This window comes from Solenopsis invicta, chromosome 3 (assembly GCF_016802725.1).
Source record: "Solenopsis invicta isolate M01_SB chromosome 3, UNIL_Sinv_3.0, whole genome shotgun sequence".
NCBI lineage: Eukaryota > Metazoa > Arthropoda > Insecta > Hymenoptera > Formicidae > Solenopsis > Solenopsis invicta.
This window is the reverse complement of record NC_052666.1, coordinates 13693592-13710854: the sequence shown is the minus strand read 5'-3', so window position 1 is coordinate 13710854 and position 17263 is coordinate 13693592. Positions and strand designations below refer to the sequence as shown.

At 45.5% G+C, this 17263-nt stretch overlaps 1 protein-coding gene across 1 annotated transcript; it reads right to left on the bottom strand.

Annotated features, from left to right (window-relative positions):
* Positions 1 to 691: 691 nt before the first annotated feature.
* On the bottom strand, positions 692 to 1262 carry LOC120357417. Its single transcript, XM_039447611.1, has one exon. The coding sequence runs from the start codon at positions 1199 to 1201 to the stop codon at positions 692 to 694; it is 510 nt and encodes a 169-aa protein (XP_039303545.1). The 5' UTR covers positions 1202 to 1262.
* Between the last annotated feature and the right edge of the window lie 16001 nt (positions 1263 to 17263).

Below are 17263 nucleotides of genomic sequence, written 5' to 3'. Positions count from 1 at the left end.
ATTACTTGTTTACGAAACTTTTAAACGCAATTAATTATACAGGATTAATCAGACTAATTATGAGAATAAACGATTAATAAGACTTACTGTAGCCACCCAAATATAACGGTGGCTAATGAGAGATTATATATTAGAGAATAAAATACTTAGTGATATCAGATTATATAAAAATATTATATAGGATTATATATGTATATTCGTTTTTAAGCGCTTATTTTTATTATACAATAATGACCTCATAAATCTTTATCTGGTTAGTTCGGTAAGATTATTACCGAATTATTCTTTTAATTATCGAGAATATGCGAGAATTATTTAATTAGGCAATCGGAGGATTGCTGCAATTAGTTAGCATGACGTCAATATAGTTTGTCACGGTTCAGTCGGTTAGTACTGACTCGCTACCGTGAGAAGGTGTTTTACACCTTAAATGTCTTATTGAGGTTGATTTAAATCTTTCAGGATTGAGGTTTAAATTTGTTGACATTAAAATTTACTTGATTTCATTTTAATTTTGTTAAATGTGTCCTTACGACATCTAAAACAGTTTTGCGTCAAAAATTTTGAAAAATAATGAAAAATAAGAAAAAATGGCGGGACGTCACACCTCCCCCTTTTTTTAAGTCAAATTCCGCTGCAATCGAGGAATTTGACTGACCTCATCCAATCTTTGATTTAAATCAAGGTAAGTTTAAGTAGTTGGGGTAGTTACAATAATCGGTGTTTCGCTGAGATGAGGTTGGTCCTCGACTGGGCAGGTAGGGCTGCTGATGGTGATCTGGTGATCCTTGATCGTGCTCATCAGCTTGGGTGTTGCGTCCTGGTTATCAAGTTGTTGCTCTTTGTCCTTGTCAATGGGTCCTCTGGCCAAATGGAGAAGCAGGTGTGTAATGGAACTCCATAGGGCTCCAAGCAAGTGCATACTGCATCCATAGACAGTATGTAGGGCGTATCCATGAATAGTTGTGTCAATGATAATCTTAATCAATTGTACGATTAAGAATATTCCAAACAATCCGGCTGTGGCTGATCTAAAAGAGACAAATCCCTTCCAGACCCTAGAGGCTGCGGACTCGGCAATTTTATTTAGAGCGTTTTCATCCAACATGTTGTACAATGAGACAGCATTTGGGTCAAATGAATGTCCGGTCAATCCTCTAGCGATAGAGTTAAGCACAGCTGGCTTCTCAGCAGGAAACATAATGTGTTCCCTTAATTGTTCAATGTCCTTTTCAGAATAAATTCCGTTAACAGCGAGTAGTCCAGGCGTTAGATATCTCCAAGTTAGCTGGGCCATAGGTTTAAGTTGTTGAGGTGACGTCTGTCGGACTTGTGGGTCTGGCGACAGCTGCACCCAGGTGTCTTCAATACGATAGAGAGTAGGCATTTCGTGATTACACTCTCTTTGATTTCCTACTTTAGTAAGTATCCTGGATTTCGGTGTTAGAAACATACTGGAGTTGCGCACAGTCACAGGAAGTTCGGTGAAGCATTCCTTGGGTCGGCGTACTGTGGCTTCGATTGGTATACATTTAATAACGAATATGGCCTCTTCTGCGGTGACAGCCATATATCCTGGTCCTCTTATTAATCGGTATGCGAATTCGTCAGGTTGTAGTGTTGCGAAAGACAGAGCATTGGTTATTACTTGTCTTTCAAGTTCGCACTTTTGTTGCATCATGTTGTGATACAAAGAAATCATCTGCTGTTTGATATGTTTTTCCACATATACGAACTTGGAGTTCACATATGCGAAAATGTCAAGATTTTGCATGGGAATTTGCTTCCGAGTGGAGAGAGCATCTCCCCTTTTTGTCTCAAGCACGAAAAGTTTTGGGTGTTCTGTGCGAAACAAGACGTATCCGCACAGGGGAAACTCACGAGTTTTGGTGAGTGCAAACGTAATGTCTTGAGTAGTAAAGCTGTAGATTACAGGAGAATATGGGTCATTTGGATCCTCCTGTAGTTTCGTTGCTTGTCCTTCGTCAAGTACATCATACTGGTGAAAGTCACAAGGCGATGCCGGAGCAACCTTCCAATATGAATATCCATCGTCTGAATCGATACAAAATCCGTCCTTCAATTGACAGACTGTACCGGATTTTAATATTATTCTTCCGGATTCTAGGTGAACTGGAACGTAGGAGGTTCGGAGAGTAATTTTTGCTATTCCTTGTGCTATGACATTGGGCCAAGTTCCAAACTGGTCTGAATAGTATGTTGTCACAACCTTCGTTATTGGTGCTGCCTGCAAGAGTAATACTTCTTGTAGTCGTCTGATTGACTCTCAGGCCTGTTATATAGTTGTTAGGTCCTAGTGAGAGGGTGCCATCCTGGATCATCTTCATGCATTGGTCATATCCAACTTCGTGTAGATAGTCTGCTCTGCCGTTCTGGACTGCAGAAATGTGAGAATGCATCCCACAATAGTAAACGGTACGCGAGATATCCACCTTGCACTGGAACACCTCGACGTAGTTATACACTGACAATTGAAGCAACTGGATGTTCCGTTGTATTTGGAGTCTTGATTTTCAAATCACATTCACTGACGTCGAGCAATGATATTGTAGTTATATTTAGGTGTCGTCCTCCGCAGTCATATCCAATGAGGGATGCCACGGGGTTCACAAGAGTAATAATTGCGAGTATTACGATCATTGTCTGTAACACACACATTTACAGTAATTGGCTTAATTACCAAAGCTATCACTGCACAAATTTGCTGCCTCTAAGAGTTTATTTAATTTATATTTCACATCATTTAATCTAGGCAATTCATTGCAAATCTTATGCAGCATTAACTTGTAACGTTCATAAGATATATACACTTATATCTAACTTATTTACTTAATTCTTTAACTGAAACAATTTTCTTGATTTTGCATTTTCTGTTTTGTTATTATTTTCTTGTTATATGATTAAATATATTTTTATATATCAATCTCCAAATGATAATGGTGCAGATAGAGTATGTATGTAGCTGTATTTTGCTTATATCTATGTCCTAACTTGATTTGCGTTACTTCTGGGAGATAACGGTACGAAAAGCAATAATATAATTATATGATTCAAAGATTAGTAATATATGGTGCGTGCAAGTTGTAACATACGTCTCAAAATTTTAATAAGTAGATATAATATTGATAATGCGGTATATATGTGAGTGTATAAGCTATAAGTTATTGGTTGAGAATAAAAATAGTGCGCTCACTACGTTCTTAATTCTAAAACGAATAATTCTGCGTGATTTATAATGTAATTGTATATTCCTGATACTTATTGTAAGATGAAACGACATTTGCATAAGGTTAGTTAACATTTTTTGTTGTTTTTTTTTTGTTTTACAAAAGTTATATAGAAGAACTGACATATGGTAATTATGTCAATATAGACTATTATTAATTTGTTAAGTATAGTGCGTCCTTATATCTATCGCAATGTAACAAAGAACAATTCCATTACTGTAATAACATCTGTTTTAATTCATAAGTATATATCGATTAATAATGTAATTTATTCAAAAGTAAGTAAAACATTATGGTTATAAGAATATAAAACGTTTTTTTTATGCGTTTTCTTCTCTCTTTTCTTTGATCAATATTGCTGATACGGTTAATGTAATATCAATAAAAACTTGTATATAACTATTAATAATAGTAAAGTATAGTTATATGTGGTTATGTGCGTTTCCCCGTAGGGGTCTGAAGTCGTTTCGGGGCCTCCCGAGGCTCTACAACGACTCCAGATACAGGAATTGGTGTTCCTGCGGTTCCCGAGCTCGCTAGGGGGTCTGCGGTCTCTCGTAGGCCGTAGATTCAGGGATCTCAGCGACCCTGGCGCCCGAGCTGGTATACCGTAATCCGTCACGTGCTGAAATTACGTGCGGGACGGACCGCTGGCCTGGGTCTCACCGCCCGGGCTGCGAGGAGTAAACCTCTATAAAAAATCCAAGGGTGGCGTCCGGGGCGCGGGGTATCGTTCCGTGTAACAGCGGGGCGGTGCTTCGTGTCTTGGACGCCAACGTATTTAGTCGGTTGGTAGCGTTGCTGCCGTGGCGGGGGTGCCGGTCCGGTGTGGTCCCGGGCGGGCGCTTGCGCTCGTCCGTGGCCTCCCCGGGCCGTCTCTCCCGTCTTGGTGGATCCGCCTACCCATGTTGCCTCGGGCCGATGGTCCCCGGACATCGGCCTGAGTAGGCTCCGGGGCGAGGGTGGGGTTCCTCCCTTAAAAAAGACCCCATTATGAAATAAACACATGGGTAGAAATAAAAAGAAGGTACCGCCCAGGGGTGAACGGACACCCCAGGCCGGCACGGGGGGGCTATTGTCCCGGGTCCCCCCCTGTCGTCATCGAACGACGGGCGGTCGAGCGGAGTCGACGCGGGCTCCGCCGACCATAGGGCTACCGCGGAGACGAGGGTCTACGATCCTGAATACGACCCTCGCATCGCGTACTCGGCTTCGCGATGGAGGTACCTGCGGAGACTCTACCGCATGAATTACGGGTATGACCACGTGCCCACAGACAAGGAGCTGTGGGAACTTCACATTTTCGACGTGGAGTGGCGAGACCGGGAATGGGTGGAGTACTGGAGCTCGGGCGAGTCCGGGCTGACTGGTTACTCCTCCACCGACGACGAGACACATGTCCCCTTCTCGGGGAGCGGCGGTGGGGTTGAGCCGGCTCGGCGAGCCGTGGCCCCTCCCCCGCGCGCCGAAGAGGGGACTTCCCCGCTGTCCGGCGGGGGCCCAGGGTGGAGCCGGCCGATAAGGCCGAGGCCCCCGTGCCTCCCGTTGGGGAGCCTTCAGGCCGGCCACCTGCGGACGCCGCGAGGCGGACGAAGGGGAACCCGGCTTCGTTTGCGGGGCGCGTCGGGCGCGCTCTCTGTCTCCGGGCGGGCTGCTCGGCGGACGCCGCGAGGCGGATGCCGATCAGCCTGGCGGAGGCGGGGGGCGACGTCGGTCGCGCTCGCGCTCGCCGATCCGCATCCGCGGGGGTGGCCGGGGGAGCGAGGGTGAGCCTAGCTCACCCGATGAGTCTCTTCCGGGCACCACCGTGGATGTGGACCGGCCCGAGGAGATGGAGGTTTCGACCTCCAGGGGCGCGACGGAGGCGGTCGCCCCTCCGCCTGAGCCTTCGGAGGAGGTAGTGGTCACACCGGATATTCCGGGTGCGGCTGCCCTCCGAATCCGGGACTCAGCGCGGGAGGAAGCGGGCGCGTGGCCGTCCCCGGCTCGATGGAAGCGGACCTTTCAGGTCTCCGTCTCCCCTCTCGGACGGGGCGGACATTGAGGACCGTCTCCACGGAGTGCCCATGGAGGGTTTCCGAGCACGGAGGCTCAGAGCCAACGTGATCCGAGACTCGTCCGAGGATGAAGAAGTGGCGGGGGGGTCAGATTTGCGGCCTAGGCAGCGGATCAAGATACCCCCGACGCTATTTACTCCCGAACAGCGCCGAGAGCTAGATCGGGAGATCGGCGTTATCTCTCGCAGCACGACGACCGACCTGGCCGGCTTGGCCGACGGTTGGCTGCGAGAGGTGGAAATTGTCCGGACGAAGTGCACCAAGCTAGGGATGCATGGTGCCTTGTCCGGACAACTGAAGAAATGCACCCATCTCGCCCGAGAAGCGGTGATGACCCTGGCCTATCGGGCCATGGGCCGTCTCGGGCGGGATGAGGGGCAGGAAGATGTCGCGGCAGCGGTGCGCGAGGAGGAACTGAGATCCCTCCGCGCCGAGATCGCGGAACTACGGGGGCAGCTGGGGGTGGCGAGACGGGCACTTGTGCTCGGATCGGGGCCCTCGGCTGCGTCCCGGAGCGACGGGGTGGACGCATCCTGCCCCCCGCCGGCCCTGGCATCCGTCCCTGTCCCCGACCCCTCTTCTTTCGAGGAGAGGGTGCTTGGGCTGCTGGGGCGGATGTCTGGGTCGATGGGGGAGATGGAGAAACGCCTGGCGCGGGTCGAGGATGAGGCGTATTATGCCTCCTCCCCGGCTGGCGCTGGTGCGAAAAGAGTGAGGGGTGGTCGTCGGGGGGACAGGGCTCCGCGGGAGGAGCCCCCTTCCCCCGAGCCACCCAGCGGCCCCACGGACCCGCCCGCTCGAGCTCCGTCCACGGACGGACCGAGATGGGCGACCGTGGTGGGCCGCAAGGAGAAGAGGAGTGCTGCGGCGGGGGGGGCGCCGACGAAGAAGTCGGTTCCCGCCCCCGCGCCCTCGAAAACCGGCCGCGGGCGCTCAATCCCACGACCGGGCGTTGCCGATGCTGGTGCCTCGGCGGGGGCGGGTGCCGCATTGCCGCCCCCGCCTCCGCCGGGGTCGCAGCCCGGTAAAAAGAAGAAAAAGAAGGGGCCGAAGGGGGGTAAAAATGGGGGGGGACGTCTCGTGCGGCGTCCGCTGCCCCGGGTGCGGTGGGGAGGCGGATCCCGCGCTCCTCCGTGGTGGCAATCACGGTGGAGCCGGGGTGTGCCTCCTACACCGACGTTATTAGGAGGTCCAGGGCGGCGATTAACCTGGGGGACATACTCCCTCAGCCCGCCCTGGGCCTCAAGTTCAGGGTATCGCAAGCCGGGGGTGTCTTGTTAGAGATCCCCGGCGCGGATAGTCGGCCGGCGGCGGAGCGCCTCGCGGCCGAAATGAGGCGGGTGGCTGGGGGCCCGGGGATCCGGATAACCTGCCCTATGCGTAGGGTGGGGGTTCGGGTGTCCGGGTTCCTGGACTCCACCGAGCCGGAGGAGGTGGCGGTGGCGCTGGCATGCGCCGGAGCATGCAGCGCCACTGATATCGTAGTTGGCCGAGTTACTCGCGGCCGCCGGGGCATGGGCTCTGTGATTGCGCAGTGCCCGGTCGCGGCGGCGGCGAGGCTCGCCAAGGTGGGAAAAGTGGCCCTGGGCTGGGCGGCTGCTCGCGTGGAGGCGATTAAGGCGCCTCCACAGCGATGTTACCGCTGCCTGGCTCAGGGCCACATGCAGCACCGGTGTCCCGGTTATTTTGACCGGTCCCGGTGCTGCTTCAATTGCGGCGGGGAGGGTCACACTCGGGCTCAGTGCGCGAATCCGCCGTTCTGTCCCGAGTGTGCCTCCCGCAACAGGGCAGCCGGCCACCGACCGGGTGGCGCGGGCTGCCCCAAAATACCCCCCATGCCTCGGAGGGCCGGGGGGCCTCCTCCCTCCTCCCCGGATCTGGGGAGAGAGGAGGAAATGGAAATGGAGCGGCCTCCGTCATCGCCGGACGCTGACGCTGCCCGCGGCGCTCAGGCCGTTGGGGGCGACGGTCCGGCGGTGGCCGAGGCCGCCAAGGGGGGTGCGTCTCCGCGGGCGGGGTCCCAGTAGATGGGCCCCCGGCTGCGGTGGATGCTCGGCTGCCGGGGTCCACCTCGGACACTTCGGAGTCCGGGGAGGAGCCCCCGCCGCCAAAGACGCGCGCGGTCGAGGAGACCGACGCGTGTGACGCCGCCAGCGTGGTGAGCCACGCTTCTGGGGATAACCTCCCCGTGGCCCGGGTGGTTCTGTCCCCCCTCCCCCCCCAACTCCCGCAGAGGGAGCGGAGGGGGAGTAAGGCCACGAGGGAGGCGAGGCCCAAGGGAGGCGCGCCCAGTGCGCCCTCCCCGGGGCCGCCCGTCCTCGGCAAGGGGAAGCGGCGATAGTGCCGCTCCTCGGGTGCCCGTCCCTAGCTGCCCCTAGCGCTCGGGGGATGCGACGGGATGGGGCCCAGGCCGATGGGGCCCTGCGCCAGGCGAGATGTCTCTCCCCTGGCGCTCGGCCCGGCCACGCGAGCGCCGTGGACGGGAGGAGGCGGGGCGGGCGGCGGCGACCGCTCGTCCCTGGGCGTGGGGCTCGCACCGGCGATATGTCGGGAGCGGCCCCATGGCCCTAAATGGGCGCGGGGGTGCGTGATGCCTCGCTCCGCACCCCCGGGGTCGGGCTAGGCCCTACTGGCTGACGTATCTCGGCTGGGCCAGCAAAGCCTGACTCCCAACCCGACGAACTGGCGCGTCGGGGAGCTTCATGCTCCGATCCCCAGTGGAGGGATGTTGGAGAGTGCTACAGCAATCCCGGTCCCTCCACGCAACGGGGCGAGATGGGCTCGGTGGGTTTTTAGTGGGTAGGCGGGCCGGGCCTCGCCAACTTTCTGCCGCGCAAGCGGTCTGTGCCGGCGAGGGGTACCGCGTCCCGAGTCCCACACTCCCGTGGTCTAGCCAATCCGGGGTACTATGAGTATTTTCCCCCCGTTAAAAAAAACAAAAAAAAAATGGTTATGTGCGTTTGAACCTCGAATATCAATACTCATGTATATACGTTGTGGAAATAGAACTAGTGATATGGATTAACATGTTGTAGTATGCAAAGTAAGGGAGTACAATTTGTTTGTTGTTTTTGACTAGTGTAGAAACTAGCGTTTTATGTTATTTTGTATTTGACTTTTCCTTATTATTTCAAAAGACTGAAAATAATACAGGGTTGTTACGTTTTAAACATTTATGTTTAAAACAAATGTTTAAAACACGTTTTAAACATCACACCAAATTAAACATGTTTTTGTTTTAAACGTGTTTAAAATAAACGTTTAAAACATGATTCTTTTAAATGTGTTTTTAATAATATATTTATAAATTTTCGAAGTATTTAAATAATTTTTGATTTGCATATATAATAAAATTTATTTTAAATATATAAAACGCTTGCGTATGTGTGTGTGTGTGTGTGTGTGTGTGTGTGTGTGTGTGTGTGTGTGTGTGTTATACAAATAAAAAGTATACAAATAATATATATTATGTTTAATAATACATATGTTAATAATATATGTAATAATATATTTGTTAATAATATGTATATATATATATACACTACTCAAAAGAAAATAGGGAACACTTTCCAGACACCAAAAATTAGGCTATTTTCAAATGACTGTAACTCGGTAAAAAATCATCGTAGATAAAAAATAAAAAAAGCATTTTGAAGCTTGAAGATCCAACTTTAACGCTCTATCAGCAGATTTTCAAAATTCTTTTAACTTCCTTGTCTTATGCAGTAAAAAAGCACACCCTGTTTTGTTCCTTAAAATTTCGTATTTTTGACACTTTGCAGCTCGACCAACAAATTTTTTTCGAACAATTCAAGTAAAGCTTCATAAACTACAACATTTTGCCTACAAAATCCTTTTTTTAAAATTTCTCTACGATTTTTTTTGACCGAGTTACAAGACTTTGAAGATATACATTTTTTACAGTACATTTTTCCGAAAAATGACGTCTACCGCCGACATTAGCATTACCCAATGTGCACCACGTGGAGGTTGTCGGTCGGATTTTTGCACATCGTGTGTGTGCGTGTGAGTGTGTGTGTGTGGGTGTGTGTGTGTGTGTATGTATGTATCACAGCAGAGATAAGGACCCCGCAGTTCGTCACTTCTGCAGTATTTAATGACTCCAAACCCTCTCTGCTGTGTGTGTATGCGCTCGCGCGCATGAGAGTTCAATAGTGTGTATTTCCTCCTCTCTGATCAATTACTGCTTGCAAGCGTTCTCGCATATTTATACATCTTGCAATACGATCTTGCGGAATGTTGTGCCAAATTTCCATTAAAATTTCTCCCAATTCTTCTAAATTTCGCGGCTGTTCCTCGCGACGCCTTAATCGTCGTTCCATTTCATCCCAAATGTGCTCGATTGGATTTAAGTCCGGGCTATTGGCGGGATGATTTAACAGTCTAATTGCGTGTCGTTGAAAAAAACGTCGCGTTATATTCGCCGTATGAGGTCGAGCGTTGTCCTGCATAAAAATAAAGTTCCGACAGGTTCGATTTAATAGCAAAACGTGTGGTCGTAGAATATCGTTGATATAACGAACACCCGTCATTGCCGGAGGTGGCAGGATCACTAGATCACTTCGTCTTGTAAGTGATATACACCCCCACACCATCACGGAACCGCCGTTGTAGGATCGTATTGGCATAACGCAACGTTGATCATAGCGTTCATTTCGTCGACGCCAAGTACGTATACGAGCATCATTGCCATAAAGGCAAAAACATGATTCGTCGGAGAAATATACATTTCTCCAATCCTGTGAACTGTAAACATATAGTCGTCTTAGTCTAAAAAAAATCTCTTTTTAGACAAAGATGACCATATGTAAACATTGCATGCTCAATACAATAAAATTTTGTTTAGTACGCCGGCGATTCTCGCAGTGTGATAAGCGACACGGAATTTTCAAAATGCCGCGTAGACATTTATCGGCCGTAGAAGTTGCACGCATAATTGCGCTTTTGCAACAAGGTTTTAGTATGCGTTATTTGGCGCAAGATATTGGTGCATCTGTGTCCGTAGTGAGTAGAGCTTGGTTACGATATCAAGACACGGGAAATTACACGAGACGTGAAGGTAGTGGTCGTTCTCGATTAACGACAAATAGACAAGATCGAGCCATTGTTCGTTATGCATTAGAAAGACGAATAATTACCGCAAGAAACATTCGTAATGACATTCATTTGCGCCATGTGTGCGAACAAACAATTCGCAACCGTTTGAGAGAAGCCGGTCTTCGTTCTCGTGTTCGTGCACAAGTACCAAGACTCACACTCGTACATCGCCAAGTACGTTATCAATTTGCGCGCGATCACATAAATTGGACCGCTAGGGAATGGAGAAATGTATATTTCTCCGACGAATCACGTTTTTGCCTTTATGGCAATGATGCTCGTATACGTACTTGGCGTCGACGAAATGAACGCTATGATCGACGTTGCGTTATGCCAATACGATCCTACAACGGCGGTTCCGTGATGGTGTGGGGGTGTATATCACTTACAAGACGAAGTGATCTAGTGATCCTGCCACCTCCGGCAATGACGGGTGTTCGTTATATCAACGATATTCTACGACCACACGTTTTGCTATTAAATCGAACCTGTCGGAACTTTATTTTTATGCAGGACAACGCTCGACCTCATACGGCGAATATAACGCGACGTTTTTTTCAACGACACGCAATTAGACTGTTAAATCATCCCGCCAATAGCCCGGACTTAAATCCAATCGAGCACATTTGGGATGAAATGGAACGACGATTAAGGCGTCGCGAGGAACAGCCGCGAAATTTAGAAGAATTGGGAGAAATTTTAACGGAAATTTGGCACAACATTCCGCAAGATCGTATTGCAAGATGTATAAATATGCGAGAACGCTTGCAAGCAGTAATTGATCAGAGAGGAGGAAATACACACTATTGAACTCTCATGCGCGCGAGCGCATACACACACAGCAGAGAGGGTTTGGAGTCATTAAATACTGCAGAAGTGACGAACTGCGGGGTCCTTATCTCTGCTGTGATACATACATACACACACACACACACTCACACACACACACACACACACACACACACACACACACACACACACACACACACACACACACACACACATCACACACACACACACACACGATGTGCAAAAATCCGACCGACAACCTCCACGTGGTGCACATTGGGTAATGCTAATGTCGGCGGTAGACGTCATTTTTCGGAAAAATGTACTGTAAAAAATGTATATCTTCAAAGTCTTGTAACTCGGTCAAAAAAAATCGTAGAGAAAACTTTAAAAAAAGGCATTTTGTAGAGAAAATGTCATACTTTATGGCACTTGCATTGGATTTGTCGAGAAAAATTTTTTTATTGAGCTACAGGCTGTTAAAAATACGTTATTTTAAGGAAAAAACAGTGTATCTTTTTTGGGGCATAGTACTAAGAAATTGAGAAAATTTTTGAAAACCATTAACAGCATGTTAAAGCTGGAACTTCGAGCTTTAAAATGGTTTTTTGATTTTTTGTCTACGATGATTTTTCACGGAGTACGGATATCATTTGTAAAAAATGCAGGTTTAGCTTCAAAGTAGCGTAACTCGGTCAAAAAAAATCGTAGAGAAATTTTAAAAAAAGCATTTTGTAGGCAAAATGTTGTAGTTTATGAAGCTTTACTTGAATTGTTCGAAAAAAAATTTGTTGGTCGAGCTGCAAAGTGTCAAAAATACGAAATTTAAGGAACAAAACAGGGTGTGCTTTTTTACTGCATAAGACAAGGAAGTTAAAAGAATTTTGAAAATCTGCTGATAGAGCGTTAAAGTTGGATCTTCAAGCTTCAAAATGCTTTTTTTATTTTTTATCTACGATGATTTTTCACCGAGTTACAGTCATTTGAAAATAGCCTAATTTTTGGTGTCTGGAAAGTGTTCCCTATTTTCTTTTGAGTAGTGTATATATACAGGGTGTTTCAGACCACCCGTACACCCCTTTTCTCTTCGCAGGATTAGGACCAATCAAAAATATGTTCAGACGAAAGTTGTAGGGTTTCAGAAGATCTATTCAATGATCTTATCAGTTTGACCTTGGATGGCGTCGCCAAGGTCAGATCGAAATCACATTAAGTTTTTTAAATGAAACACCCTATTTTTGATTCCAGAATCTAATAGCTGGTGTCAAGACCTTTCCGAAACACTACAAGAAAGTTTATTTTCGTTGACTACTTTCCGAGTTGTGCGGTTTGAAAGTTACACTACCGCCAACACCATGTAAATAACAATATAAAATCACGCGTTACGCAGAAAGCCGTGCAGCCGACACAAAGAAAGTAAACACGCGAGCCGGGCCAACAAAAACAGATCATGAAAAATCGTGAAAGTTAGCTGTCGCAACCGTAGATAGTCACATACATATGTCATAATATTATGTAATTACATTATTACTTTAACGGTAGCACACGAGCAATAACGAGCGCGGCTTTCTGCGTAACGATGTCTAACTCGTGATTTTATACATATTGTTATTTGCATAGGATGTAGTAGAGATGTATTCACCACAACGCTATTGTGACTCAACTCAACACGAGTGACAATAACTCTCTCAAACTTGTCACCTACGTCTTCAATAACCGTCATATCAGTATCAATCGCGCAACAAAAATCCGACCCTCTTTATTAGTCTAGGTTTATTTAGCCATGTCCTATTCCAATGAAGAAGCATATGATATGCTGCTAATTTTAGGTGAGTGTCGAGGTACATTCATTGCAGCGGAAAGATTGTGGCGGGAACGTTATCCTGATCGGACTCCTCACTCGCGAAATGTTTTTTCACGTTTGGCTAAACGAATCAAAATTAAAGGTGTCGTTCAGCCTCAACATAATAAAGGTACACAAATTCGTCGTCCGATTATGAATGAAAGAACAGTGGAAATTCTTGCATCGACAGAATTGAACCCTTATGATTCTTTAAGACGACGAGAACAAGATTCTGGTGTTAGTAAAATCAGTGTTTGGCGCATTCTAAAAAATAACAAATTTCACCCTTACAGAATGTCTGTTCATCAAGCGTTGAATTATAACGATATTAGACAGAGACTTGTATGTTGCAACTTTATAAGACAGCAACCACTTGAAAATTTTATTTTCTGACGAATGTACACTTAAAAGTGATGGATCTGTTAATACTTGGAACTCTCGTTATTGGGCACAAAATAATCCTCACTGGTTGAGAGAAGTAGATCAAACCATTTGGAAAGTCAATGTTTGGTGTGGAATTATTGGAAGTCAAATCATAGGTCCTGTTTTCTTTGACGAAAATTTAAACGGTGATAGATATTCCGCCTTGATAATGACAGATCTTCCTGTCTTACTAGAAAATATTCCTCTGCAATTGCGCCTGAACATGTGGTTCCAACAAGATGTCCGTCTCATACATCGAGAGTTGCTCGTGCGGCATTAAATACTATGTTCCCCGACAAGTGGATAGGCAAATACGGTCCAATCAATTATCCACCCCGATCACCAGATCTCACCGTCCTTGATTATTATTTCTGGGGAAGGATAAAAAACTTGGTCTATCATGAACGTCCGACTACGAGGGATAATATGATTCGTAAAATAAGTGAAGCAATTCGATCCTTACGTGCCGAGGAAATTCTTCGAGCAACCAATGATTTTCAAAATAGAGTTGATGCTTGCATCGCAGAGAATGGTGCTCACTTTGAACATTTAGTCGCTTAACAAAACATACACTCATTCATTCCCGAACGTGAGAGGCAAGGGGACTCACGTGAATCAAGCACCCCAAACGTGAGAGGCAAGGGGACTCACGTGAATCAAGCACCCCAAACGTGAGAGGCAAGGGGACTCACGTGAATCAAGCACCCCAAACGTGAGAGGCAAGGGGACTCACGTGAATCAAGCACCCCAAACGTGAGAGGCAAGGGGACTCACGTGAATCAAGCACCCCAAACGTGAGAGGCAAGGGGACTCACGTGAATCAAGCACCCCAAACGTGAGAGGCAAGGGGACTCACGTGAATCAAGCACCACAAACGTGAGAGGCAAGGGGACTCACGTGAATCAAGCACCCCAATGGGATGAAATTCTCGTCACGTCCACGTCGTTCATTCTGGATAATGCTAAGCACGGGAAAATGCATACAGTCAATCTGGACATGATTGATCATCAAACATAATCAATCCAGTTAATAAACAAAAGCAGAGTACATAAAACTTTGACTCCCCTTTTCCTCCCCCATACACATACGCATGCACGTATGCACACACCCACACACAAGATTAAATCCGACTAAGTAACCACCACATGGTACATCTTGAGTAATGCTGATGCTGGCGGTAGTGTAACTTTCAAGCCGCACAACTCGGAAAGTAGTCAACGAAAATAAACATTCTTATAGTGTTTTGGAAAGGTCTTGACACCAGCTATTAGATTCTGGAATCAAAAATAGGGTGTTCCATTTAAAAAACTTAATGTGATTTCGATCTGACCTTGGCGACGCCATCCAAGGTCAAATTGATAAGATCATTGAATAGATTTTTTGAAACCCTACAACTTTCGTCTGAACATATTTTTAATTGGTCCTAATCCTGCGAAGAGAAAAGGGGTGTACGGGTGGTCTGAAACACCCTGTATATATATATATATATATATATATATATATATATATATAGATACATACATACTTACAATACATATAATTTTTAATCGTCTTTCAAAATCGATCTGTTTGACAAAGATTAAGGCTCACTTAAATAAATTAATGATGAGGAAAATTGAGCTTGAGAGCCACGCAAGATGTCAGGTGCGAATAAATAAATAACAGCATAAATCCAATGATAAACGTTTCGACCTTTAATGTCGGTCATCCTCAGTATAAAAGTCTATGAGAACAAAATAATCGCAATAATTATAATAATGTTACAAATTTTTTTCCCGAAACAAACGAAAAAAAGAAGACACAATTAAATCTAGTTACCAAAAAATTAGAAATTGTGATGAGCCGCGATGTACATCCTCTATCCTCGTAACATAATAAACAAACTCAAGGAGCATGTGCCGAGACAAGAGCTTCGAAAAATCAACATGACTTGATTTGCTGATTAAAATAAAGAATAATATTAAGGAATGAATATTAAACTTGTAACAAACAACAATACGAATTTAGTAATTAAAAATAATTAACAGGAGATTAAAATTAAGAAATAAATAATAAAATAAATATTGTAATTAAATAATTAAGTAAATGTGGAAAAAAAGTAGAAAACTGTACAAGTCAAGAGATGTAAAATAGTAAATAAGAAATAATACTCGAAACAAAGAATTGTATACTAAATACCTCTAGGCACCAAAACTCGTGTCACAGTAATATGAGGAAAGATGTTACATCTTGGAAGGAATAGATACAAATAATAAGAACCGAACGAGTGGGATGGCCTCGGCGGACCGCACGAAAAGAGTACAAAGAGGAGGGATGATAAACCTAAGAAGGGGGAATACGTTCGAGAATAGGAAGATACGCATCCGAGAGGAGTTCGGTATCACTTTGTTTGTTGAGTCCATGCGATTGATTTTTGATGTGTAACATCTCGGATATAGATCTTTTTACGTAAGAAGGCTCTTTGTCTAAAATTTCGACGTTCTCCCAATCAAAATCGTGGTTTTCAGAAATACGATGTGACGAAATAACCGAAGGAGAACTGGCCTTTCTAATATCCGCTTTATGTTCGTTTACTCTTGTTTTTAGCTGACGCTTAGTCTGTCCCACGTAAGAAGAATCGCAGTCTTTACAATTGATTTTATAGACCACGTCATTACAAGAAAGACGCTCTATGTGGTCTTTACCGGTGGTTATAAATTTATTCAATTTAGAAGGGATCGTGAACGCCACACTGCAATCAAACTGACATGAGAAAGACGAGAATTTCTCTGATACCGACTCAATGTAAGGGATCGTAAAAAATCTTCTCACATGTTTATCCATAACACAACTGTCATCTCTATAAAAAAGGTGTTTGAGTCTACAATGAATCATGGCAAAAATAAAATTTAATGGATAATTATTTTCTAATAAGATATTGATTAAAATTATGAAGTTCTTACGATGAAATTGCGGATGTGATAAAGAAATTAATTTGTCAACCATACCGAAGATGACACCCTTTTTGTGACACAAGGGATGATGTGAGAAGAAATTCAAGTATCTTCCCGAGAACGTTGGTTTGCGATACTGATCGAAAATAATTCTATCATTCACCCTCAATAGCATGACATCAAGAAAACTGATTTTTCCCTCGCTCTCTCTCTCCATAGTAAATTGTAAGCGTTCATGCATAGAATTGAACGTGTCAAGAATGTCCGGTAACAAGCTTACAGGAGCTGCTAATAATATGTCATCTACATATCTATAGTAAAATGGCAGATGAAAGGAGAGAGATTTAATCGCCTTGCACTCCAAGTCTTGCAAGACTAAATCCGCCAAGATAGGAGACAACGGGGAACCCATCGGCAAACCGAAGATCTGTTTGTAGCACACATTATTAAATTTGAAAAATGTAGAATCTATTATTAAATTAAGAGCTTTGAGAAATTCAACGAGCGGAATAGTAGTATTTTTAGAAATCAAATCCCATCTGGACGTGACGCTTTCCACCGCTAAGTCTTTTGGAACATTGGTGAAAAGTGACACGACGTCCAAAGACAATAAGACGTGATCTGATCTCAAGGAAAGGCCATTTAGTTTATTAACTAAATGGACACTGTTTTTTATGAAACTATCCGCTTCTGGTAAACTGTTATAAATTATTTCATGTAAATGATAAGCTAATGAGTATAGTGGACTGTTTATAGAAGAAATTATGATTCTTAATGGAATATTAGGTTTATGGATCTTCGGCAGACCATAGGCTCTCGGTAAGATGCCGTCCGTTGTTAACATACTCCTAT